Source organism: Calonectris borealis, chromosome 8 (genome assembly GCF_964195595.1).
Source record: "Calonectris borealis chromosome 8, bCalBor7.hap1.2, whole genome shotgun sequence".
Lineage (NCBI taxonomy): Eukaryota > Metazoa > Chordata > Aves > Procellariiformes > Procellariidae > Calonectris > Calonectris borealis.
The window spans coordinates 20,188,371-20,215,981 of record NC_134319.1 but is presented as its reverse complement, the minus strand read 5'-3'; the positions used below and the strand labels follow the sequence as shown (position 1 = coordinate 20,215,981).

At 39.1% G+C, this 27,611-nt stretch overlaps 1 protein-coding gene across 1 annotated transcript in view; it reads right to left on the bottom strand.

The window, feature by feature from the left end:
* Positions 1-252: 252 nt before the first annotated feature.
* SLC44A3 (solute carrier family 44 member 3) overlaps positions 253-27,611 on the bottom strand; it is a 41,212-nt gene continuing 13,853 nt past the window's right edge. The window contains exons 10-16 of the mRNA XM_075156339.1: positions 22,969-23,134; positions 16,764-16,920; positions 14,142-14,225; positions 4,284-4,421; positions 3,563-3,799; positions 1,638-1,736; positions 253-512 (exon numbers count right to left, since the gene is read on the bottom strand). Coding sequence (XP_075012440.1) covers positions 507-512; positions 1,638-1,736; positions 3,563-3,799; positions 4,284-4,421; positions 14,142-14,225; positions 16,764-16,920; positions 22,969-23,134 — 887 coding nt within the window. The 3' untranslated portion in view covers positions 253-506. The remainder of the gene's footprint in view (positions 513-1,637; positions 1,737-3,562; positions 3,800-4,283; positions 4,422-14,141; positions 14,226-16,763; positions 16,921-22,968; positions 23,135-27,611) is intronic.

Sequence of the window (27,611 nt, the reverse complement as noted above, 5' to 3'; positions counted from 1 at the left end):
GTAATTTCCATCAATGAGCTCAGTGCTGTCCTTAATTGGTTGCACTGGCTGTTCAGATATACAGAATAAATCATGAAACAGTCATCTCAGAGTGCCTCTTCTACAAATGTTTCTACGTTTACTGATCCAGGGATGACTGGCCCAGTGTTCCCAGAGAAGCACAAAAACCCCCATGTTAGCTGACACACCAAAAAGCTAAAAACAACAGCTCGATGACCTTGTCGACTTAGTATTTTTAGGCTGACAACATAGAAATTTACAAGGAGTTTGTTTATTAACAACTTCCAGACCATCATAACAAGTATATTAATAAAAATCAGATGTGCTGACACACAAAATACATTATTCATACAAACAGATTGTGTGTCATTTCACCAGTGCAGAAGGTACAACAGAGATTTAGAGAACTAATACTTTGTCCTGGGGTATTGGTAACCTTTACTTTTTTTCTATGACTGTTTGTGCTATTGCCGGTCTGCCTTCATACTTCCTGGTGCATTTCACGTTCACGTCTACAACAAGAGAAAAAAGGAGTCAAACAATGTGTAGCACTAGTCCTGTTGCTGCGTTTAAATGTCGTAAGAGTGAACTGGGAAAATAATTAAGGATCTTTTATGTCTCAAATCCACAATCGTCTCGCAGGGAATAACCGCACCCCCCCCGCCCCAATTTCTGTGCTCGGCAAAAAATTACTGAAGAATGCAATAACAGACCCAAACAATGAAAAGATCAAGTACAGCTATCCCTCACGGAAGCAGTGCTCTGTAGCCCAACTGCCTGTAGCAGAATGCCCACAAGACTGCGTGAGAGTTTGCTAGAGCCTGGTACCTCTTGAAAGCAGACCAAGAAAAATCACCGACATCTGTTACGCTTGTGTAAGAAGTAGGTAGGAGGACACAAGACACTAGTAGTAGTGCCCAGCAGGCGTAGGTGCCAGAGTGTCTGTTGCTGCAGAATCTTTCTCCAGCAGCCCTGGCTTGGCACCCCTGATGCTGGGGCGAAATCAGCCCAGATTCTGAACTTGCTTGGTCAGCTTCTCAGGTTGGGCGATTTGCAATATTTTTTCAGGTGTCAGTTAGCGAGCATTTACTCTCAGGACTTTCCCAAGCCTGGGGTGTGGGGGAACACTCCCTTCTGGCACCTCAGCTTTTTTACCCCAGCGTAAAACAGAGTAAATAAATACATACACTGATAGAAAAGAAAGAAAGCAAAAGGGTGGGGGTGGAGAGGGAAGGCCTCTAAGCTCTGATCTTACAGCTCTGGAACTTCAGCAGTTCTGGCATGAAATCAAGCAGCCCACCACTCTTCTGACTTTCCTACAGCAGACATGTGAAGGACTATCTGAATAGGATTGATCTTCCACCCCCTTGCCATTGCCAAATCTTTCCCTTCCTCTGCTGGGCACACTGGGGAACGGGAAGAAGGATGAGAACAAATATTTGACCCATCCATTTTGCACCAGCAGAGGATTTCCTGAGGAGGGAAAGCAATAGAAGGAAAAACAGGCTACTGGGTACAGCATGTTGGTTGCTGTAAGACATCAGGAGACACATGACAGCTTACATCCATTCTTCTTGGGACATAAAGGCAAACACATTAGCTGGCAGACAAATACATATCCCACACTCCTGTCTCACCATAGGTTGGAGCTCTGTCCCATCTTCATTGTCCTGGAAAGGTCTCATGCTTCTGTGTTTTTGCCCTTCTGTTAACTTGTTACACTGATTCACAAAGGTCTACAAGCAAAAACCAGGGTGAGATCACTTGGGAATGCAAACCATTATGTAAATAAAAACTACCTGGTAAAGGAAGATAATTAGCCTGGAGCTAAGAAACTGTAGCTGGTTCCTAGGTGGATGACACTGCGTGATACCGGGAGGGACTCTGCAGAGGCAGCAAGGGTGATGAATGCAACTGCAAAGGATGAATCAAGAATCCCTGTTACATCTCCTGCTACAGGAATGAGGACTCTGGCTGTCTGAAATCCCTCACCCAGCTCTCCGCCCACTGCCGCATATTGTCCTGAGGGCCACAGAGCCTCCCTTCCACTCCCAGATGTTTGTAACCCGACTGCAACACAGACATCCCAAGTCAAATGCCTTCATGTGTTGGGAAACTCCAAGGTCTTGGCTACGTGAGCAAACTTACTCTTGATCATGCAACAAGGAGGAGTTTTGATGCGCTGCCCCCAGTTTTTCCATACAAGGTTACACAGCCTGCCCTGCTTGGAAGACTCCTTACCCCTGTGGGAAGTCCTCTCTTCACCCGAGGCCCTAGGGCATGGCTAATTACAATGAATTAAGACCAGAGTTAAAGAGAAACTACCACAAAGTTTGGAAGTGGAGAAAGGAAAGCCTTTGTTTCGTGAAGGAGAATTGGCTTAAGAAGTATTTTAGCATTTGGCAAAACAGAGGGAGAAGAACAAAGGTCAAGGCTTCAGAGTTTTCCATTCAGTAACATCTTCCTATTCAGGACGTATGCGTAAGTACTGTTCTGAATCAAGGCCAAAGAATATCTATCTGCTTTCTTCTGTGCAAAGGGTTAAGCCTATCTTTAGGCTGCCTTTTTGTTGTTTTTTGTTCTCAACAAAATTCTATGAACATTACAGGGAAACTAACAGCAGCATTAAAAAAAACCAAAACAGTTGTTCTGACACTGTCCTGAAGAAATCCATCCAGAAGATTCGTATCATATGAGCTATTCTGGCTGCTGACTTTGTTTTTCATGAATCACTAAGATTTTCTTTGTCGCACGGTTTATGAAGGAAAAGACAGAACTGGCAAAAATAGCATGAAAGGAAAAAACATCTACATCTTCAAATATTCTCTTAATATGAAAGGGATGGCATACATACATTCAAATGCTTCAGATACAGCTATTAACTAAAGCTCTCCATCACTATTAGCAACATAATGATTCTTCATGGAAATGCTTGTAATACAATATAGTAATTATGAGGGTAAAGACACAGAACAATCAGTCCCGAGGCAGAAGAATTTGATCAAGAGACAGAAGACAGCATTCTGGCAAAAGAATCTGTATAGGTATGGAGCAGAGCAACTCGAGGTTGCATGAAGTTTGTTCAGAACTACAGCGTCCATAGGATATATATGGATACCTGGCCTGCTGCTGGCAACAAGAAGCTCCGTGTTGTTTACTTTTGCTTGTCACCATACAGTAAGTCACAACAAATATAAACATCTAATCTTAGGGCATCCCATGGATCGGTCTCTGCAGCTAGCTCATTTATTTATTTATATTTTTTAATTACCAACAATATATTGAACATATATCTAATAAGTCCTAAAAAGTCAGCCATTACTTACAGGGTATGATCTAAAAGGTGGCAGCAGATCATAGCTAGCACACAGGAGCCAGAGGGAGCCATTTACTTCAGTTTATAAATACACATATGATTTGCATCCCCGAGCCCATCCTGTTCTAAGGTGTTGGAAAGGAAATAGCACAGGTCATGGGTTCAAATTACTAGGTCTTGGGGAAAAAAAAGCCCCCAGAAGCTTAGAATGGCTCAAATATCTTTGCTGTTATCAGTGAGGTTTACCAGCAGTTCCTGATCCACGAAGTATGGCTTGTCTGCAGATCCGTCATTCGTTTCCATATCAATAGCAAAGCAAAGGAACATGGCATCTGCTGTCACTTCAAACACAGACAGAAAGCTGTGGGACATCAAGTAGGCAAAAAATCCAACCAGCAACAGCGGAACTACCCACGCTTGCAATTCCCGATGGTAGTTAAATGCCATCAACCCTCCAAAAATAGTAAAACATACAACAAACACCTGTAAAGGGCAGCAAGAGAGAAATGCAGCCTTATTAATCATGTAGAAATGTTTCTTAAAAAAACCAAAACCCCAAAACCCTAAGGCAAATACATTACAGCCAATATTTTAACAGCACATCTCATCTGGGAGATAGCTATGCAGTTTCTGGCATCACGTAGTTGTCACACTTTGTGTTCAATTCAGTGTGTAAATTCTGTAGGGCAGAGGCAATCTTTTACTATATATTTACCAAAGACTCGTTGCAATGGGAACTGTAAGAGTGGTGCCAAGGACACTACTATAATACAACTAAACAACTCTGTAAACACTACGACAAGGATTAAATTGCTCAAACATTATTTTCTCTCCCGAACTCATTTTACAGCATTAACAACACTGAGTTTAACAAAGATAAACCTTAATTACTTTAGATATAAGAAAAGATAATCAAACCCTGATTTTTCACTTCATTCTTACAGAACAGTACTTTTCTTACTCCTACCTTTCCTAGAAACAGGATAAAATCTCCAAAACAGCTAATGGATGCAAGTTTAGCAGAATTCTTTGCCACAATAAAGACAGCATCCTTTGCTGATGTACAAAAATTTGTCCCATTTATGGCTGTAGTTGTGTACACATGCTGAAATGAGAGAAGATAATAATGCAGTGAGAAAGACTTATAATCTAGATTTTACTTCAGCAAAATACAAAGCCTTAAACTCTATTTGGAAATACTGACTTTATGAATATAAAGAGTTATTTTGCATAATATGGCAATTTTAAGTGACTACAATAACTATGCTTCTAACTTCAAATAGTTTTTTCTACATAATTTCCACCATTAGCAAATGCTAGAATAGTGACTAAATTTCTGAACCCACCTTTATCCAATTTATTTTAAAACACCAAAGTTCTCTACCCTCATTTTTGTTAATGAATATGACACAATTACCACAAAACACTTACTTACCTGGAGTCACACTATCCAAACTTGCTTATTTTCTATGACTGTATATCCAAGACTGCTGGCAAACTATGTAAGTGGAACAATCAAGTTAGGTAGTTACAAAGTCATTTAGAAGTTGGCAATTAAAAAGCTTTTATACATGGCTCTTTCAAACTATTGATATGCTAACTGAAATTCAAGCTTATGGCTATAGCCATAAAATAAACTTTTTCATGAAAGATGAAACCAATTGTGAAAATCACTGGAAAAGAACAGCTAAAGGATCCTGGACTAGACCAGTGAGTGTTAAGTCACCAAAAAAAACCCAGAATTTCAACAGACAGTAGGGGCACTCACGCTTTTTTGAGGTATTGAGGATTTTACAAGATTTCTCTTTGTGGAAACTTGCCAAGACAGGTGTGGAGGACAGAATATTTACCTTCATGGATTGCATTATTTTAGCACTTGTTGTGCATAAATTGACATATATTGTCCCATTTATGGACCTCCTCAACGAGGTTTTGAAACTGTGTCCAAAATAACAGCTAAGAAAAACAGCACTCAAGATATCTGAAATGTATGCTGAACTTTACCAGCAAGTGTTATGAGTAGTTTCCCTTTACTCAAAATATTAGAAGGTGGACTATGCCACAAAACATTAGTTACATCTGGTACGGTCAGGAAGAACCACAGTGTGCAAGGGATTACTGTTCTGAAGGAATTAATACACCCCAACATGTACTCGGTGCTTAAGTTACTTTCTGCTTCATCTGGAAGTGAGAAAAAAAAAAACTGGTTTGCTGAAAGTGAATTATACTGGCCTACTGCAAAATACTTCCGGTTCAAAAATCTGTTTTTTCTCACTTACAAATCAAAATATAAAATAGCTTCAGATATCTAAAGGCAGAGAAAATTTATTTCTGCAGAGTCCAGTTTTACCCCATAGCAATTTCTGTAACATACTGTAGTGTAGCAAAGTTATATTGATATTATCTTAAAATATTACAGAGAAAGAAAGAAATTAAATGCAAAGATCTTTTGTCTTTTTATTGTGGATATTATTTATTTTATATATGACAAAGGATTTTTTTTTTTTCTCTGATAGTAAGTAAAAAAGGAGTAGAAGTAAAGAGTGACATCCTGTAAATATTGTACTTACATAGTAGCAAATACATCCATAGATAGAAAAAGTATAAATAAAGACCATGGATTTATTGCCTGCTCTAAGAAAAATCAAAGACTCCACTGAACTCTACAGAAACACGTAGAGTGTCTGCATAAAAATCTGTTTAAACAAGCAAGTTCGCTTTATTCCTAAATAGGAAAAAATGCTTTCTGTGCTAACCTTCATTTATACTGACGCTGTTCCTTTCCCCGGGCAGCGCTGCAACAGGACCGGCAGAGAGGAGTGCCCTTTGGCTGGGTCAGGCGTTGACTACAATACCTTGGCATTCTTGGTTGCCTGCACCTCTGAAAGAGATGCACCCTTGTCCCACCTGCCTCGCTCAACCCGACAGGTTTGTGAGCAGCCTGCTGCCGCCCCGCGTTAGGAAAGCCGAGGGCCTGCCAGCTCGCCCGCAGCAGCACCGGCCCAGGATGCGGCCGCAGCAGAGCTGGCAGTTCGGCCAGGCCAGCGCCAGCCTTGCGGGGCTACCGTCTCCCGAGGGCACAGGCGTAGGGTAGATGGCCTCAAGTCAAGCTCCCTCTCTGCCTTCCATCTGTAGCTGTCACTGCGTATTTCAAACATGGATAGACCTATCTATATATATATGCTGTGAGTTAAGCCTGTTTCATCATCCCCATTAACAGATGGAAAATTGAGAGGCGAAGTGGAAAAGGCTTTTCTAAGTTTGTTTCTGTCCCTTAAGAACTAAATTCACAGAGCAGATCCTGATCTGGTGAGGTCAGTATAAATTTTGCCAATAAATTAAACAGAGATTCTGTATTCATTATAAACAGCAAAAAATGTCCTGTTTTAAAAATTAAAAAGAATGTTGAAAATGCATGTGCACTTGTACAAACATTGTTTCCAAACTTAAAATAAATAACCATTTGTTTGCACTCTTGAATTAGCCACTTTGGTATCTGAGGAATGTGCAACGAAAAGAATTTCTGATATTTATTAACTAGAGCAGTTATCTTGGAAAGACTGAAAATAATGCTGGACACTGAATACTACCTGCTCAGGGATTTGTCATGTTACAAACCAGCTGATAAAAAATGGCATTTATAACAATTACAACTTCAACAAATCATGTAAGTATCAACTAGACATAACATCCAAGCAAGAAAGGCGGCCAGGTGATAATCCAACATTATAGAAGGAATAAGAGAGACACAGAAATGAATGAACTGCTGAAGGCTACAAAACTAGTCAGTGACATAGGTGAAGCAAGAACGTTACTATTACAAGCTGAAGACTTAGCCAAGTGATCTCTACCTTTTGGCAAAAAATACGTTTCTGAGGAGAAAAAAAAAAAAACATTTGGAGGGTTTCTTGTTCAACCTAGACTGTGGCTCCATATATTTTCCTCACAATTCTCAATTTTCCCATACAGACCCCAGACCCTGATCCCACCCAGCCACACAGAAATCTACACGTTCTCACTAACAAAATACATGTCTAACATTTAAGCAAATGTATGTTTCCGTGAAACTCAGAGTTGCACAGAAATGAGCTCAAATGATTTCTCATCCTCACCCGCCAAAGAACACCTAACACATGCAAGCTATTACCAATATTTGCAAATCATTTTGGACTTTGGGCTAAAAAGCTTAGATAGCCCATTAATATTCCAGTTGCAGGGTATGTGCAACAGCCCATTCCCTTTCAAAGAAAAGATAGTTAGGTTAACGAAGGCTAAGGTGGTAGACCATGGTCAGCAAGAACCTGCTATAATTTAGAAACAGGTTATTTAAATGTGTTTTTCTACAGAATGTATTCTCTTTTCCCATGCACAAAAGCTTTAGTGGACTTCAAAATGGTTGAGAGAAGGGCAGCAGGAATGATCCAAAAGGTATGGAATGTCTTCTGTCTGGGGAACAACTGAGTAAACCAGGCTCTTCTGTCTGGAAAAGAGATGACTGATGGAGGATGTGGTAAGAGGGCTACAAAATCATGAGAAATGCGGAGAGGGTAGGTAGGGTTAGATGGCTTACTGTTTCTTCCAGAACAAAGACTAGGCAGGGGGAAGACCATACAAAGTAGTAGGAGCCAAATTTGAAAACAGATGATATTTCTTCTCACTGCAAGTCTGTAAGCTGTGAACTGCAGGACAAAGGATGCTTTAGCTGCTAAAAGTTCACATGAGCTCAAGGGAGACTGGGAAAGTTCAGGGAAAAGGAATCCACTGAGAGTTATTAAATAGACAGAAAACATACTCAGCTCAAGAAGTCCCTAGGCTGAAAACAGACTGAGAAACAGCATGGGGACAGGGAAATACACACTCGTTCTACCTTAGTGTTCACTCACAGCCACTGTTGGAGATGGGATACTGAGCTAGGTGGAGAGTTGGTCTGGCCCAATATAGCTATTCCAGTTTTTATCTTTGCTTAATTAATTGATGTTTTACAATGGTAGTCTTTGCTATCGTAACAAGCAAGTAATAATGGCATCGATAGCATACCATTGATCAGATAGCATGGGACATAGTGGGTCAGGAACAGTCTTTATCCTTGCACCAGCAAGTTGGTACTGTATCACCACCTTTGTGAAGAACATGAGGCTCCTCTGGCTTGGAGCCTGGGAACTAGACACGAGTTTCTCAGCGTCAGGATGAATAAATAAGGAATGTGAATGTTTACATATTTCCAAATACCACAGTATGAAAAAAAACCTATTTAAAGAATACATCCTTCTGTGCCTCTCAACACAGAATGTCAAGGGTCTTGGAAAAATTGACCTGCTAGTTTCATGAGAAAGGCGCTGTGGCTCAGATCCAGGCCATAAGTTCCCCAATTGTTGAGAATAATTGCTACTTTGTGTAACAGCTGAATTCAGTCCTCCGTTCTAGGACTTGCTTTAATAAAAAGAGCTTGGGGAAGAGAGGATTGCCATAGCAACAGAATCTTCTTAAAAAAGAAGCAGGAGACATGCTGGTCTCACATCCCACTTCAGCTTTTTCTGCTCTGCTGGTATTTTCAGCCTGATCTGATCTCGTTGCTGCCAACTCTCTTGGGGGCTGCCCTGGTTAGCTACACCCAGTGCAACACTGTGCAGCTCAAGCTGGACTTTTAAGTGTCTCAGCTTGCAAGTGTCACAGCTGCCAGTGGAATCCCCTCAGAAAACAAAATCCAGTGGTAGCAAGAGGCAATGACATTTCTGTGGCTGCTGTACAGCAGTTAGTGACCCAGTGAGAAAGCTGTATCATGTCTCTCAGATAGTGGTGGGAAATTACAGCAACATGGGCTTGTGAGGCCCCACTGAAGAAATGAGGACATGTAAGACTGGAAGGGACTTTCAGCCATTCCAGTCCCTGGCTATTTCAGATTAGCACATTATACAATTTCTTCTCTTAAGTGGAAAGCTCCCTCTTTAAACTACTTAGGGCTTTTCCCTCTCCCAGTCCTTACACTTGGAGCTATTCCAGGCAGTTGTCCCTCTGGTTCTTAGGAACCTTCTTGCAACTTCCAGACAACATTTACTCATGAACAGTTTACATCTACTCATTCTTCTGCTGATCTTGTCTTGGCTCTTATTCCTCCTGCTGTTTCTCTTCTTGATATACTCATAGATGGCTAATGGGCTTGCTCTTATCCTTCATTTGTCAAAGTAGACACGCCAGGATATTCCAGTCCCGCTCTGTGAGATAAGCCTGATCACCTAACCAGCAACTTGTACAATGGCATTTATCCCACTCTTTCTGGTGCAAGTATTTAATCTCATACCTTCCAGGACTAAATCTGCCCTTTCTGCAGCCTTGTTAACTAAAGGCTATTGTCTTGTGGTTGACAAACACACGGAGAATATTCTCCTCCCCCACTTCCAACCAATAAGCACACAGCTAATACAGAAACAGTTATTTTTGATTTTCAGGCTAATTACCATCTGTAAGAAACTCTTCAATAGCCTCCTGAATTTTCCCAAGCAGTCCAAGAAGCACAAATTTCCTTTATTTCTATTCCACCGTATACGTGCAGACTGGACTTACTGGAGAAAATCTTGTCCTTCAACTTTCCTTGCTTCCTACTCTGTGCGTCATCTACTCCCTCCATGGCTGTCATCCAGTGGGTAGGACCAACACAACTTTCTCCTCAGAGGGTAGTTGGGTGTCCCTTCCTGCAGCACCGCACTGCTATACCTGGGCTCCATTTCAACCACAGGGGTTGGACCATAAGGATCCTGCTTTAAGTGCCCATTGCATCATGATTATATCATTACTGGAGTTGCTTACAGTGGCTTCTGCAGTTAGTGCGACAATATTCTCGTTTGGGATTTCTGAAATAAAATCAAACTGAACATTTCCAGAGAGTTGTTCATAAATTGCTCTGCTTAAAAGCACTGAATTACTGGTCACTTGCTTCATTGCCTTTTATTTTCTCTCTCTCTCTCTTTTTTTTTTTTTTTTAATGGGATAGGGGAGAGGAGAAAGGTAGCAAAGCAAGAATTAGCCAGCCTTGTTCATCTCTATCCCCTACATGGTTCACCCTACAGAGCAAGTAAAGACCTAAGGAACTTTATTTCTTGTTACCGCATACATAAAGCCTCTGGGGAGAAAACAAACATATTTAAAATATGATTTTACTGAAGATGAACATTTTAGCCAACTGTATTTTCAAGATAATTGAAAATTTAGCTTAACATCTAGAAGCAATTTTGCCAGTAACATTAAAATGCAGTATTGTTTTTGGGAGGAAAAAGAAGTATTTGATGGGGTGAGGCACAATGTGTTTGGCAGTGCAGAGGAGAACTGTACTTATATTACCATGCATGAATTTTGGTTTTATCTAGGTCACTTCTCCACAAGCATTTAACCATAACCTCCTGATAGGCTTCCATCCAAAGTTTAAGAGACAACCAACTGCCGTGGATATACGACCATTAGACAGACTTGCTTCTGTTTTTTCACACTAGACAGTTGCTGTCTTTCAGTATCAGTGAAGGGTCTCAGTACCAGCAAATGCAGGCTAACACACTGCCGACTTCAGTAATGGCTACCACAGGGCCCAGAAGGCTACACTGCAAGGAACTGCGCTGATGAAAATAGAGAAACCACATACTGCTCAGCAACTCCTTCAGAAATCCATGTGCTGCACTTTGGAGCGGTTGCTTGCCAACTGGCTGCAGATGAACCCAAAGCAGACACAGAAAAGCAAAACTATCCTGAAATAGATATATTGTTTAAAAAAAAAAAAGTCACTGCAACAAGGCTGTAAAGGGAAAAAAAAAAAGCAAGAGCTTTGATGTATCAAAAGTCAAGACTGCCACTACAATTTAAGAAAGCAGGAGACAGACAGACCTTGTAGCTCCCAAACCACATTAAAAAAAACAGTATATTCTTTTTACGGAAGAGAAATTTCAATCTCCCAGATTTTACTTGAGATGATTGGATATGTTTATCTGGAACATACTGAAACCATCCGAGCCAGAAGATGAAAAATCTGTGGTAATTCTGACAAGTGTTGGCAAACAGAACTGTCAAGTAAGGATAATGACTTTATATTCACAAAGCACTTTTCATCCAGATAGAACCCAGAGTGCTTTACAATTGTTACTAATGGATTATACACACACATGAATCACTTTGCCCATGACTGAAATGGAACAGCTTAAGGAGTGAACTGTTTAACAGCACATAGCAACACTACACCACAGTTTAGCACAGGATCTAGTTGCAAATCCAAAAGAAATTTAGGAAGGCAGAATGTAATTATCCACATTGCAATCTGCACAGGATGCTGGGTTTACATTACCCCTCCTCCAAGAACCGCCACTGGAAATATGGCAACTGTCAGCATCTAGCGCAGTGCTCTGTCACGATGGGAAGACGACAGGGTACTTTTTTGGCCCTGTCTCAGTTAAGTTCCAGGAGAGCTGAACAAAACTTAGCTGAGCCTGCAAAGAACAAGTCACTTCAGCTGAGCATGCAACTATCAAAGGCAGTGTTAAATCCCACCTGAAAGATGGCACCTCAGCCTGAAAAGCACTCTTCGATAACATAACAGAGCACTTGGTTGATACTGCACGGGAAGAAAGAAGCTCACGCTCTATCACCAGTGTTATTTCCTCCAGCACCTGTTTCTCATCTGCAAGTTCCCCAGAGGGAAAACAAGGGGCTCTGTTTAATCCTGATTAAACTTGTGAATGAAGGAGCAGAAAGAATTTAAATCATCTAAGCAATATAACAACAGGTTGAAGGAAATAGTGCAGAAGTGATGGGGAAGGCCTTTTTTTTTTTTTTTTTTTTGAGTTTCAGGTAATTATATGCTTATTACTATACTGAAAGTAATACTAGAATAAAAGGCAAAAATATAGTAAGGAAATGAGCTTTGGACCAGCTTTTATAACAGCTGTTCCAAATTTCAGTAATTTCAACTCACACAAAAATCAAAATCTGAGCTAAAAAGTACTTTCAAAATGTTAGAAACATAGGTATAAGCAATTTTTTAACCCCTCCCAAGTCCTACTCTCGAGTGCATGTTCAACACTTATGTGAAATTTCAAGGCTGTACCCAGCAGCTTTCACTGATCTCAGTAAGAGCTCTTAAGAGTTCAGTACTTCTGTTAACCTAGCCATATGTTAAGCAGCTTAAAACTGCAGACTTGTCTTTTTTTCCCCCTTTTTTTTTTCTTTTTTACATATGACCACAGATTTTACAAAATTGAAGAAATAGGCTTGAATACATTCTTTATAGGAAAGAAAGAAAAAACTAATCAGATACATTAATTACTCTATGAAATGCAATAATCTGAGACCAATGTTACCCCTTCATACAGATAAAATTTGTATTAAAATATTACAGCACGTTCTTGCTTTTCTTCTCCTCTAACCCTCGCCTAAATTGCCCTGGATTTGGAGCATGTGGAACACCATCATCTTTGCCAAAAAGATGTTCAAACAAACAATTATCTAACAGCAAACACAGTATTATGATCACTAGATTAAAAACCACAACTCTCATGAAACCAGAAATTTGCCTACAATAGATTAGGAAACAGGAAATCTTTTAAGGGAACAAGAGCTACAATACAGCCTTCTGAAACAAAAGGAAGAACATCACAGTAATTAATTCTTCTTTTAACAAACACACAGCATACAGCAGCTGGAGAAAGTAAACACTAGGATGCTGGATATCTCTTTGACAGGCAGGAAGCCAAGGGGAAAGGGTGACTACAAATGGAAAGCCTGCAGTCAAAATGAACTCTGAGATTCCTCACCAAGTCAGTGACCATAAGATCTACCTAAAAAATGCAAGTCTGGAAAATTCATCATCTAGAACCAGAGATTTCACTGCACAAGTATTTAATCTAGGCTGAACTAAGTGAAAAACTTTCTCTTTGTAGTTGTCCAAGATTAATCTTAATTTATGCACCTACTTTAGAGGAGAAGTCAGACCCTTTATCAGAATTGTCTTGTCTACATCACTACTGCCCTCAGCAATGAGAACAAAGAACGCAACAGTTAGAGAGCTAGGAATTAGCATGAACATCCGATTCCCTTTCACATTAAGAATACCACAGCCACCAGAGATAACAAAAGGGGACTGACAAAGAGAAAAATTAACTATTTACAATGATGTATATAGAGCTGGAAAACATTTGGAGAAAAGGATCAGGATGGAAAAAGTAGGAGTCAAGTATCTGAAAAACTGCTGTATGTCAGAAATCATCCATTTCCAATAAAAACACTTTTGAAACAAAACTGCTAACAAAACAAAGATGTCTTTCAAAGAAAGAGAATATTATATCATCTGGCTTTTTCATCATGGATCATATTCCCAGATATATTGACAATGGAAATCAGCCAGGAGTTCAAGTTTCTTTATTCAGGACTTTCAGGTGGAAAATGCTGTACCTAGTTTAATGACACATCTCCAGGTGGATTTCTTACTTCTTCATTGCTTCCTTCCACCTGGACTCTCTGTATTTCGGTAGTCTGGCTCAACTCAGCAAAATGTTAAGTCTTCTTACCTTCAGAAATAGCAAGTGGCCCTCTGAAAGGGCTATCTCAAGCTGTATTAACAAGTCTTCTAAAATCTTGCACCTTGCATGTTTGTCAATTCCCTGCTTCTTTGCAACAAGTTCCATCTACACTTGAAGACTTGTTTGTTTGTTTAGTTTAGGTGGCCAGAAGGAAACTTTGGCTTGCATGCACTGGATGTCGCTTTAGTCGTGCTAAATGGAGCTAGCATACACACACGGTTTCTAGAATAAGTATGCAGACAGTTGAGTGACAGAGAGATGATAGAGTGTACCTGGTTAAAGTATCTTAAGCAACTTTCCTGACACCAAAACCAGCAGACACAGCACTTGAACAGGTACTTTGCACATGCACTCTCCTGCAATAAAATGAAATGTTTAGTTACTGGACACAGAATTAGACTCAAACAAAACTGCCATTTTAGAAAAACTTGCTTTACAGGTGATTGACTCTTCTAATAAAGCATTCACTTAGGCAGCAGATATTTCCTTTTGGATTACAGGAACTGTTTTTAATTCAGACCCTTCAGTATTAATGACTGATGAGCTGAGCATATTTTTTTTCTTCCTGTGGATGGAAGATTCTTCTCTGGGAAAAGAAAATAAGTGCTGCAAGCAGCTCTGTGAGCTAACAGCTGCTTGGAGAACAAAACAGGCAGGCAAGTCAGTAACCCTTACAGTACTTTGCAGTGATCTGGGAGTGCTTACAGATTTTTAACTTTTTTGTTTATCAAAAAACCTTCACAGTTCTGAAATGACTGGTACCCTAATGAACAAAAAATAAAAGAATGGGCAAAAGGACTTATATGCACACGTGTGTGTATTGACTCAGAGCATACATATATTTTTCAGGACAGGAGGAAAAAGCGTGTATTTGAACAGACCATTCATAGACCATTGATTTATATTTATTTCATACTAAAAACAGAGCAGAAAAGCTCAGTGTTTGTTCCACCTCCCCACCCCTATCACATCACAAGCTCAGAACTGTTCATCATATAAAGATTTCACCAAGCAAGACAAGCAAAAGACATCTTGGTAGCCATGGTAGCCTTCCAAATTTAACTGGCTGTTTTTCTCAGCAAAAGGAAGTTCAGTGATACTTGAGTCTTTTTAACCTTCTTTTTCCAGAGGTCAGAATGTTTTTGTTTTATTTTGGAAAGAAGAGATCTTCCAGGCACTATATGAAAACCTCGGGTCCCCACAACTACCATTGTTCGTACAGAAACCATGAACCTCCCAACTTTTTTCCAAAGAAGTTCTTGGAAATATTCCAGGAATAATTCCTTTAAAATGGTGACCGTACATGCAAACTCCTGACACCAGAGAAATACTTTAATCTTGCTGTGTATTGCTGGAGAGATGATTTTACTAAAAATATTAATCTCAGTAAGTACTGTTCATTAAAAACCTAGAGCAAGGGACTTCAACTGCAATCTCCTCTCTGATTCTGCTTGAAAACTGCTGTGTAGAAAACATCTGTGAATTTACCTGCAAGCGTGCAGACCCCTGACTTTTCCTCCTGTTCACAGAAAACAGCACCATTTTTTGCAAGGGTGGCAAAGTCTGGGTGAGCTTTACACGAATGCAGCATCACTTCTCCATCCTTTAGTATCACTACTCTGGTCCTCTATGGAAAGAGCCTCAATGGAAAGGGGCCATAGCCTGTCTTTTCTCCCACAGGAAGGAGCAAGGTTACTTTGTGGAGGGATCCTTCTGTGGACTAGGGACATGAGCTGGCCTGAGCACTTTATAGCCTCTTTAGGAGCCGTTATAGCTATGGGTCATGTCATATCTTCAGCTGAATGCTTGGCAACGGGACCAAAAGGAGCTTGTAGCACACTGCTATAGACACAAATAATCTTTCTTTGCTAGTTAAATCTTCTACAAATTACAAAAGCGTGTACCCAACAAGTCCACTTACTCTGCTTCCTCTAGAGGCAGAAAATACTCTATCTTCTTTTTAGCACAACTCATCCTTCCTATCATCTTTAAACAAAGTTCTTAGTTGACCCAACTCACCAAGTTTTATGACCAAGGCTTTCATATGAGTGACATAAACCCAGACACTTACACATCTTTCAAGTATCTTATTAAAAGGGGCTTTTATTTAAGCATTCACAAACTATACCCCACACACATGCCTCATAGGTACCAGGGATGGTCAATGTAAATACGCTGTCATAACTATACATAACATGCTTCAAGGCCAAGGTAAACTCTAGAGGAGAAGACCTACATTTAAAAACTTTGCCTAAATCTTCCTTTAAAATCAGAGCTGTGCAGTCATGACACCCCCTCTCCTTGCCAAAGTACCAGAACTAACTGCAATGGTACGTTTCCAGCAGAAGATGAGAGATGCAGAGATGCATGAAATATAGAAAGAAGGCAAGCAACAATCAAAACAACCCAGCTATATTTTTTATATATCTTAAAAGATGTGGTTTGGATCCTACACAAATCTCTGGAATAGTTCTTATTTCATACATTCTTTCTATAAACTCATACTACAAGGCAGATGAAATCTTTTCTGTAAGATATTTGATATGCAACAATAATGTTCTTTCTTACATCTGCTTTTTTAAAATTTATGATGCAAAAATTTTAAATAGAGCATTCTGCCAAATTTTTCCTTTATCCTTCATAAAAACCTTTATATATAAACACTAAAAAAAGGTGGGTTTTAATGTTGGTGTTTTCTGCTTTTAAAAATATCTGAGTTGAGAGAAGAAAAGGAAGCACATGGAAAAAGCTTTCTTAATGAAGAAAATGGGATAAAATGTAAAATCCACATCATATCATCTGTTTTTAAGCAAGAAGTATATTCTTCACACTTTTTTTCATGAATCTCACCGTTTAACTACTATTTTTATAGTGTTATAGAAGTATATACCTACCTTTTGTTTTAGGATATTATAAAGGTACAAGAGAACAATCCTTGGTATTCTCAGTATTGTGATCAGAAACGAGCCTTTTACAGCAGTTCCTAGATGATAGCAAAAAAGAACTGATATGGAAGACAGGATTGGGTGAGGTGGTGGGCTATTTTTATTTCTAGAAAGAAAAACAAACAATTTAAAAATGTTTTAGAAACTTATTTAAGAAGATATACATTGTATCTTTTCAGTATTTGGAAATTTAAAGAATTAAGCTGGTATCTCCTTTCCCACTTGAACAACTCCAGTTTTCCTACTGACTTCATCTGAATGTTCACCTTAGTCCAAAGGAAAGCAGCCAAGTTTATAAATTTTATTGGATTAGTTTAATTCTTAAGCAATGACTGTTTTGATGTATTCAGTAATGGAAAAATATCAAGAAAAAACCTACAATGGAAAATACCAGAAGTAAGTGAACAACAGCTGAGAATACTTCCTTGAACACCTCTCTCCAGCTTGTCACTTCTCTTATTCTCCGCAATCTTTTATTTGACTGTTGTTTCTGCAAGATTTTAGTCTGAGGAATGAATCCACTACTTCTGCTTTAGTGGTAAAATTAAAACTAGAAAAAATATCACAAGCTCTCACATGTAAAATTGAGATCTACTATCTACTTTTATTGTCGCAATTTGGTTGTTTGCAATTTGAATTTTGTTTTAAATTTTGTTCAGATAACTAATACCTTTTTTTTTTTCCCACTGAACAGGATTTGTTTTAAAATGGAATACACAAAAGAGGAATATCATACGATATGTTTAAAATTATAATTTGGCCTAAAAAGCTTGTAATTCTACTGCACATTAACCTGTATTGTTTTGGAGAAATCATGTGTTTCCCAAAATTGAAAAGCAAAGACAAAAAATTGGCCTAAATACAAGTTTTATTTTCTTGGTTTCTTTGTAAAGGTCAGTTTAATGTCAATTATTTACAGAGAGTAGTATGACACAGCTCTCAAGAATTTATATGAAAACCAGGAAATGAACTTAAAGTCACTCTCCCACCCCTCTTCAAATGCTGCAAAAAAAAAAAAAATCAATTAGAGTAACACTATAAATATCTTAAAAAAATGTCTCAGAGGATTAAAAAAACCCCACTGATCAATACTTATAAATAGCCCTTCTTAAAGCAACTCTTAAGCAATTGGCCCAACCCTAAAAAATTTACTTAGGCAACAGAACCAGCAGCAGTTTGACTGAGTAGTTAAGTAAAGATCAGACCTTACATCACAAATAAGATGTCCTATCTTCAAAACCTTTGTTATCTTGAAAAATTAATAGTTTGCACAAGAAACTAAAAAATAAGAAGGCAGTGATAAGAGAGTGACTAGTTGAGGCTAAAAAGCTCTACAAATGTATTTTTATTAAATCCTCACTTCAGCAAGGATTTAAATCATACACACTACATCAAGATAGGCACTACAGTTCTGCAAGAATCTTGAAGGTATCACTGCAGTTCATTCAAAACACTAAATACTTTGCAGCTGAGAAGTTGTATTTAAACATGTGAATATACCACATTATTTTAAATAGGAAATTCCAGCAAAGCAGTTGCTGCATTTATTATTTTTGGTCTTACAACTAGGGGAACAGCTTGGCGGATAGTGGAATTTTATACTGAATAAAGCAGGGTTGTTTTTTTTTTTTTTAAGTCATCAGGTTTCTGCGTTAGAAACACATACATCGCAATATAGGTGAGTTATTCTATCCATATAGTACCATTGTGTCCTTTTCCCTCATACACTACCTTACATATGACAGTCTCAGCCAGATCTCAGAATATGAAAGATTAAGTTTCTGCAAGTTAAATGTTTATCAAGGGTGGGAAATACAGAAAGGACAAAGTTTATTCTTGTGTTAATAATTTACTTGCTACTGAAGAGAAAAATGAAGAAGGGTTTTGATATTTTTAACAGGACTGATTAATGAGCAGGAATGTCAAAATTTGAAGTTTAGTTTAGATAAATTTCTACATGTTTGAATGATTTTCCACACCTTCTTTTGCTAGCAAAGGAATTCTCACAAGAACAGGATCTGACAAGGTTTCTTGCTTTGCTTCCAAATAGATTAGAAAAAGAACAGATTTTCCTTGTAATTCTGGCTCAGGGTAGAAAACATAGGAAAACGGCTAGCTAAACACAACAACGGGAGATGCTTGTGACTCTAAACAAGCTCAAGATTAGCTCAATCATCCACCTACAGCCAATTACCCTTAAGGATGAAGTTTCACCCAGCTTTGTACGTTATATGGCTGCAACCCTGAAATGACTTTAGCACAAGTATACAGTCAGCCATATGCATAAGGTTTTGTAGGCAGTTCATATTGTGCAGTAAATTCTGTGCATGTAGACTCCACGGCATGCACACAAGGTATCAGGGAAAAACAGGAATCTGCCTGGTTACAAGACTGAGTAGGGCCATGGCCTGCTTTTCCTCTTTGGTATTCCCATTTTATGTTACCATGGGATTGTTTGATTTACATAGAACACTACCATGCCAAAATCCTGTGAACCTGTGCTCAATACCACATCATCTTTTAATAACTTACTTTCTTCAGTGCTGCCAATTGTCTTTATTTTCTTGTGAGCTCTGTGACACTCGATATCTTTCTTAACACTGAGTTCCTTGAATCAAATGATCACACATGCATCTCAGCTTTCATTTTAAAACCACTTTTCTTCACTTGTGTGAAGAAAAAATGTAATCTTGACACATCCAAAAGACGTAGACATTTAAAAGGGGGAAAAAAAAAAGCCTTTCTTTAAAAGCCTACCCTTTTCAGAGCTGTGCTTATAGTTTTCTTCAATCCTGCCTCGTCTGTTTCAAAGACTGCCCAAAAAGAGATTTAGTGTAAAATACTTCAGAAGTGTTAAGGAATGAACTATATATGTAAATATGAATCTCAGTTTTTAAACAAATACAATAAATTACAAGATTTGTAATAAAAGAGGCATTATCAGACTACCAGAGAACACAGACTGTACTTCCAACTGCCCTTTTACCTGCTCTCAAAACCACAAGGGACAGGTCTGACTACATACATGCTGATGGCTCTTTTACATGGTTAGGTCAAGTATGTAAGTAGGGCAAAGGATGCTCGTAAATGTTGCAGATGTATTTGAAAAGGGAAGAGGAATCCTTTAAAAATTTGGTCCTAGTTCATGTCTGAATGACTTCAGTGCAAATCCATAAACCTGGATTTTGACTTACTGGGAGATGTATGTGTTTCACCTCTCACTGAATCTATCGGAAGTTGTGGTGTTGAACTGGTCAGGCGGAAAACCCCAAACCTGCAAATGCTTACATAGTGCCTTAATTTCAACCCTGTGCAGTGACATACATGCATTGGAGTTACTGAATAAGCTCAAACATGGACAGGACAGTGATGCCTGTGACATGGGTCAAGTTACCGTACCACCTTCCTGTAATCCCAGAGAGGGGGAAAGCCTCATCTCACTGAACAGGTAAATACACACATAACACCTAAGCAGACTAAGATGAAAATAAACCCACATGTAAAAGAGCAATAGTAACAAAGAAGGTTTTTTAAAAGACTGAGCCCTTTTCACAAGTCACAAAAAGTAATCATTAAGCAAAAAAGTTCTATTTATTTTATTAAATTAATAAAATCTTTCACGTATTCATGTTTCATCTGAAAAACAAGGCGGCAAAATACATTTTCAGTGGTGTTACCGCAGGTCAAACATATGTCACCTGTAAAGCTAATCCAGCTAAAATGACCCCTTGCCCTCCCCCTTGCTGCATGTGCTGTGGAGATTTCCGCAGGGAAAGGCTGTGCCATTTCCTTGGAGCACTTACAAGCCGAGAAGAAAGCCTCTCTGTGCAGTATCAAACAAACTCTTGTGACATGCCTTTATGATGCTGCCCCAGGGAATACATTAAAAACACACAGCAGACAAGCTCAGAATTGCTGGAACAGCTTGAGATAACCCTTGCCCTTGATGGTGCGACTGCTCTTGCAGCTAACCATCCTCTCCCCATTCCTGCACTGCTCTGCGCCTCTGCAGATCTGCGCTGACAGCCTAAAGGCCAGGAAGAGGGATCACCACCACAGAAAAATTGCATTTCCCTTTCCAAGCACAACTCTCTCAACACAATACATGTCACCTGGCAAGCAAGAGGAGGGCTCAACAGTAGATGTACAAAATGATTTCAATACAATTGGGTGCAGGAACCTTCTGTACTCTGTGGCCAGTTCCTGCAGCAGTAAAAAATAGCTGGAAAGCGGAAGACCCTAACAGAGCAGTAAATGTCATCACAGTGGTTTCTACAGGTGCTTCCCTGCTCTGTGTGAAGAAGATACGGACAGTGTCTCTGACTTGGGGATTTAGATGGTGTATCGTACCAAAATGTACTGCAGCGCACAACCCAGTAAGTCAGTGACACTCCTTTTCTTTCCTGTGCTTTCTCAAGCAAGCCTATTTAAATGAACCCTTAGTGCGTCAGCATTCAGTTGCTAAAGCTGAATCAATTGCTGAAGCTTGAGGGACATAAATTTGCTTAGAAGAAAAGAGCAGCCCATTACCCACAGAACCACAGCCATGCTAGTTACTCGTGTTTAGAGCTTCAGTAGCAAAAAGGAGATGACGTAAGAAATGCAAGTTCCTCCCTTTTCAGGTCCTATCATGGCATGTAAAATAGTAGTGTGAGATGCTGTAACTCTACAGATCTCAACCTTTTAAAAGGCAGCATTTTAGGTTTTGTCTGCTCTTTTACTAGCACCAGTTCAGTGCCATGGCTGTTGGATGTGTAGAGAATCCTAGTAGACACAGGCTCCTGATACACATGTTAAACATTGCCCTGCCTTGGCTTTTTGGATGGGATGACAAAACATCGCTTAAAGCAATGGTGGGCACTGGCTGTTACCAGGTCTTCCAGCTTTGCTGCTTCGGCTGGAGCAGGGCCACTGTCAGCGGCAGCGGGGAATCCTTACAGAGTCCCTCCTGCAAGCAGGGCTTGTGCTGCTGTCTCTGCTGGGCGGAGGGGAACAGATCATTTGGAAACCTTTCAGCAGGAGGCCTTTCTATCAGCAACTGAAAAATCCAGGAATACATTCTAGAGACCATCGACAGAAACCTGCTACCTAGGTTTTGGAGAAGCCCAAAGCCTCCCTCCCCAGCTGCCCGAGCCTGACGGTCCCGGGCGGCTGTGGTCAGTGCTCCAGGGTCCCCAGTCCCTCTCCTGCCAGGCTCCCCAACTCATTCTCGCCTTCCTCAAGGGCTAATTTTCCAACAAATTGACATTATCATCATATTCCTCTAATATAAAATGAAGAAATGCCTTAAAATGCCAGAGTTTTTCACAGATCAGGAAATCTCATCACTGGGTGCAGAGGAACAGAGCAATGAGGGTGAGAGAGCTCATAAAATACTTATGAGGAAAAATGTTTTCAGGATACTATTCTCTTCATTGTCAAAAAACTCAACAATGTATTGCGAGATTTAAATCTTCCCCCTCAATGACAGGATATCACTGCTCCAGTGCATGAAACCAATTTAATTTCATTTTACAATATTGCAAGTCTAAAAAACAGTATAAATCACGAAAAGTAGAGATTTTTCCTCATTTCCTCCACATTTACATTTCAGGGTAATATAAAATTCAGGAAAGTTTGTTTACACATCTCTAAATTCTTAACAGTGCTGTTAAGGCATTTACAGTTAACTGAAAATATCTGCACAAAATGAAAAAAAGAGTAACAGACTAGGCATTTATGCTGTCAGAACAAATGGAAACCCAGAGCAGCGATGAACACCTAGGAAGAGGTCAAACTGCCTATGAATACATGAAATTACCAAGGAGCTATATATTGCATCTCCATTTGGAGCTAATGCAGTCCCCTTGAAAAGGGTCAAATGCAGCCTGTGCCTTCCGAATGGCAATTTCACCAGAGTCAATTGAGCTCTATTGGCTTGCATCAAGGCTCCATTTGGCCCGGTAACTCCAGCGCAGGGGTGAGTCACATTAATATCATACACATTGTAAAATCTTACTCAAGATCTTGCAATAAGCAACATTATTTTACATTAAATTGGATTCCAAGATATTGACATAAACTGCAGTCTATCTGAGACTATTTTGCCTAGAAAGAGATTGAAAGTAAATGCTGGAAAATCCCCAGAACTATATGGGGGCAATTCTGCACTCACCTGTTGAAGTAACAAGTAACCACTGCCCCAGCAATCGTCATTTGCTGACAGGCAAGAATGAATTCACTAGTCCAGATAAGGCCAATAAAATGATACCATGCCATGTGGCAAATTCCAGACAGAGCTCTGTATTCTACTTGGCCTCCTGAAGTAGTCTGTGCAGTACCTGGAGTTGGGATTACACCACTGTATTATTATAACATACCAGACAAGGAAGAAAAAAAAAAAGTACATATAAGTGCTTCTGTACCCTTTTTCTTAACTCTTCTTCAATAAAATTATAAAAAAATAAATTCAGGTGCTATTTAATTCTATCCATTCTTACAAAGTCAGAGAGCCAAAATTTTGTAATTCAAATAGAATTTTGAAAAATAAAATCTTACTAAAAGCAAAAGTTTGGGTTTAAATTAGGATTGAGACACAGCTGCCAATAAAGTCAAGAAGACAGTTATGAATTAGTAAAGATTTCTGAGAAAACATTACTCAAGATTTGAGTAATCAAATACTTCAGAAGTAAATGAATTCTTAATTTTCTTCATTCAAATTTGAAATAAACTCATAGTCAGTTATGAAATGCTTTGGATTTTTCCTATAAGAAGCAAAAGAGAAACTCCGCAGAAAAATATTAAGGATGCATAACATACCATTGCAACAAAACAAAATTATTATTTTAATTACTATTACTAATTAGAACCATGGCAACTAGTTTTCTGTTCTCTATACTTTGCAATCTTTGTGCAAAATACAGGCACATAAAGATGGCCCCTCCAAAAAAAAAAAAAAAGGAAAAAAAAAAGCAGACATCTGTATGGTAGTAGGTGTTCCAATGTTACCACTGTATTCAAGAACATTGACAAATTCACTTATTCAAGCTAAAAAAAATTGCCTCCACTTCTGTTAATAACAAAGAATTTATTCCATATTCAATAGATGGCTTTTCACATCTGGGGTAACTCATAACTTATCAATCAGACCTTTCTCTATGCAGTGCTATTTATGCCACTTGACTCTGAAGTCTAGTCGGGGGTAAAGGCATCGGGACATTTGTTCCTAGTGAAAGGTCTGTAGGTCCATAACCTGCTATTTTTTTAGTTTACCAAGACTTAAGCCTATTAACCTTAAAGATAAACATGTTCACAGAATAAAACGATCTTTGGAGGTGAGCAGTTTCTTATTCTAACTCCATAAAAGAAATAACAAAGTGAGACTTAGAATTGTCTATTACTGCTAGAACAGCATTATAACTTAAGCTTTAATACTTCATGTATTCATTTGGAGGACTTGGCAGTGTTCGGTTTATGGTTGGACTAGATGATCTTAAAGGTCTTTTCCAACCTAAATAATTCTATGATTCTATGTTCTCCCACAGGACAGTGCACCACCTTCAAGTTCAAAACTACCACAGATACAAAGCTATCTATGAAATGGTTCATCTAATTTCTGTCCTATTTTTCTATAGCCACAGAGTTCATACTCAAGGATAGCTAAAAGTAGAAACAATCAAGATTTGCCTTCAGCAATACCATCAGGTTTAGACAAGCTTTATAAATTTTTAGAACCAATGTCCGTTTGTCTGTAAATTATGAAAAATATTCATCTACCCCATGGCACTGCAAAATTATTTTAAAGTGCTTTGAAAGGATCAAAAAATGCTACATGGGTGTATATACACAGACAAATGTTCTAGATATTTTATTTTCTGAAAGGTTATAAATTTTAGCTAAACAGGCAACTCTTTGCAGTGCTGTATGGTTGGTCATTCACAGAAATACTGTTGCTTCCATTATATGCAAATGTATTTTAAGCCTGTGAAATGCAAGATACTCAACGGTGTGAAAAAGCTACAGATCTCTTTTCACAAATTCTCAGCCATTCCTCCCCATCCCCTGCCTCCCTGGTTTTAAGTTTGGATGCAAAAGCTTTTTTTTTTTTTAAGGGGAATTTTTGAGGATAGATTCATTTACTTTGGTACATTAAAATAAGTTATGCACTATACTTCTTGTTCTGAATTCAAGGGATTTTTTATCTCCCTTACTTCTTCCAGCGCCTCTAGACTGCCGTTTTCCTGCAGCACACACAACTAGCCAGATAGGCTCATTAACCATTGCCTATAGCCCTTACTGACAGAACTTATGCAAATGACAGGTCAATGAGATACAAGAAGGTCCCCTACCTCCCCATGTTTATGCAAAGACATTATGCCATTTGGTAGCAGAATTAAGCACATTTTCCACCATACAATCCACCTGAACATTTCTTTTCCAAAAAGGCACATTTCAAGCTTTGCTTCTGTAGTTTTGTCATGAAGGCTGACAAATGTATGTATGGTAAACTAATGCTGTTTGCTTTTTACCAGCCTACTGAAATAACCACCTGCAGTAACAACAGTAATGGCTTTGTCTTTCCTGGCCAACCTTACACGTGTGCATGTGCACAGCACTGTGCTCTGCTGCACAGAAATCAGGCACGTCCACCTGTGAGTTCATCATTGATCACTTTGCCATCTAGATATGGTAAATTGTTTTTGTTACTTCACAGAAATCTGTTTACCAATGTAAACATCTGTGTCTGACTGCTTCCCTGTCTTCTAGGCCTACCGTGCATGCATAATTTTGTCAACAGAATTACATGCAATGCTATTTTTCATATGTCAATGTTAGCTGCACAGATAAACTTTAAAGCTATCCTAGATACCGTGTTGAGAAAAGTATATGCCATTTTCCTCATCACTCCACTGTGATCTATCTGTTCACACAAGCTAAACTTTCTCAACAAAGCCTTGAAATATGGTTTAATTTGTCAACAGAATATTTTTCTCCAACCACATAATCAGGAATCTTTCTGGTGTACTCTACACCCTTAGTGATAACACTGAGAAGTCAGTAAAGAACCGAAGTCCCTACAGCTGAGTCATCAAATCTGAAAACCTCTAGTCAGTACAAATGTTTATCTGCTGCAAATACTTCAAAGAAGTGGTGTTAACAATGCAAAGAGGCACAAGTGTTTGCAGCAGAATTCAAAGGGTTTCTCCATCTGACTCACAGCTCAGTGCTGTACCATTATGTCAGTCAGCACAGAAATGCAATGATACAGAAGTCAATGTGCACGTGCAGTATCATTAGCTACATTTTGGTACTTTCAGACTTATGTCAGATGCTCTTACTCGGCAACTGCTGCTGCAAGGTTTTGCTGATGCCTGGAGCAGTAGGCTGTTGTAAGGGACGAAAATTCCTGGGAAACCTAGTTCAGCAATTTCCTTATCAGAAACAAAGAACCACTGACCAGAAAATACTGAGAGCCTGTTTATCAGTTCCTGTTAACATGAAAATAGGATGTGCCCTTCCCACTCCTAAGTGAGGAAAGGTTCTGGCATCATACACTGAATCTTCATGCTTCCTGCAACAGAATTTATTTATTTAGCTTTTTTCCATGTAGCAGTATTTACAACTAAGCTAGATGACTGTAATTGGAATGTCAAGGACCCTGCAGGAAATACATTTTTATTGCTGGTTTTGCTACTGCACAGCTTTATGTGGCAGTTTTATTGCTCACTTGCCTGTAGGATGCACCTTCATTACACAAAAATCTCGCACTGCTTTCTCATCCTACATTAATTACATGCATAGGATTTATGCCATGTGGACTTCACAGCTTCCGCATGCTGGAAAGTTGAAAGACATGCTTTGCTGTGCCACATGGCCACTTCAGTTCTGCAGTGAAATGCTGCACAAATTAGCAAACAATAAGACTCAATGACGCTAAGACATATCGGCTTTTCCAAAGCACAGCTGAATTCCATTCCTAGCCAGCTAATGGTTCTAACTGGTGCCACTGTCTGTGCTGTCTCAAGTCTCGTGGAGTCTGGCATTTCTCCTAGTTTTCTAGGTCTGGAATTCACTCAGCCTCTGCTGCTCTTACAGATTCTGAATTACTAAGGTACTTAAGCAGGTGCCTACCTTAAAATGCATAAGTAGTCCCACTGATTTTAATAAGATTATCCATGTGTTTCAAGTGAGTCATGTGCATAAGAACCTTTCCAAGTGCGGGCTATAGTTTCCTATAGCTCCCAAGAAGTTAGTCTTTTCTCAGAGTAACACTAACTTTTGGAAGGGATATAAATAAGGTGTCTGTGTGGTCGCATAACGATCAGGTGCACCACAGCTGAAGCGAGGATCAAGTGCTCCAGAGCTGTAAGATGCAGAGATACTATAAATGTTATATAACTAGTGAAGATTCAACGAAAATATTAAGAACAGCTGCAGCACAGCAGCAAGCCAATTTCACTTGCCCATCTCTCTATATTAGACAAAAAACTAGTGTCTTTGTAAACATTTCATTTTTTCAGCGTTCTTGGTATATTTGCATTTAAAATATAGTCTGCATAGCCCTAGAAAATATCTTTGTGAGAATACAAAGTCGAAGTGTCAAAAACAAAAAAACCACCACCTGTATTTTACAAACTGAATCCTGGATAGGCAACTGTTTGTCAATGGAGAAAACAAATTGCTCAAAGAGAGCGTATCGTGGGAGGTCTTCAGAGAAGTACTCTCAGCTGTTGCAAAAAGTCCCCAAAACTCAAAAAGCAAAAGAAATGTCTTCCATTTACAGGGCGATTATAGAAAACTAGTAGAAAATACAAAGCT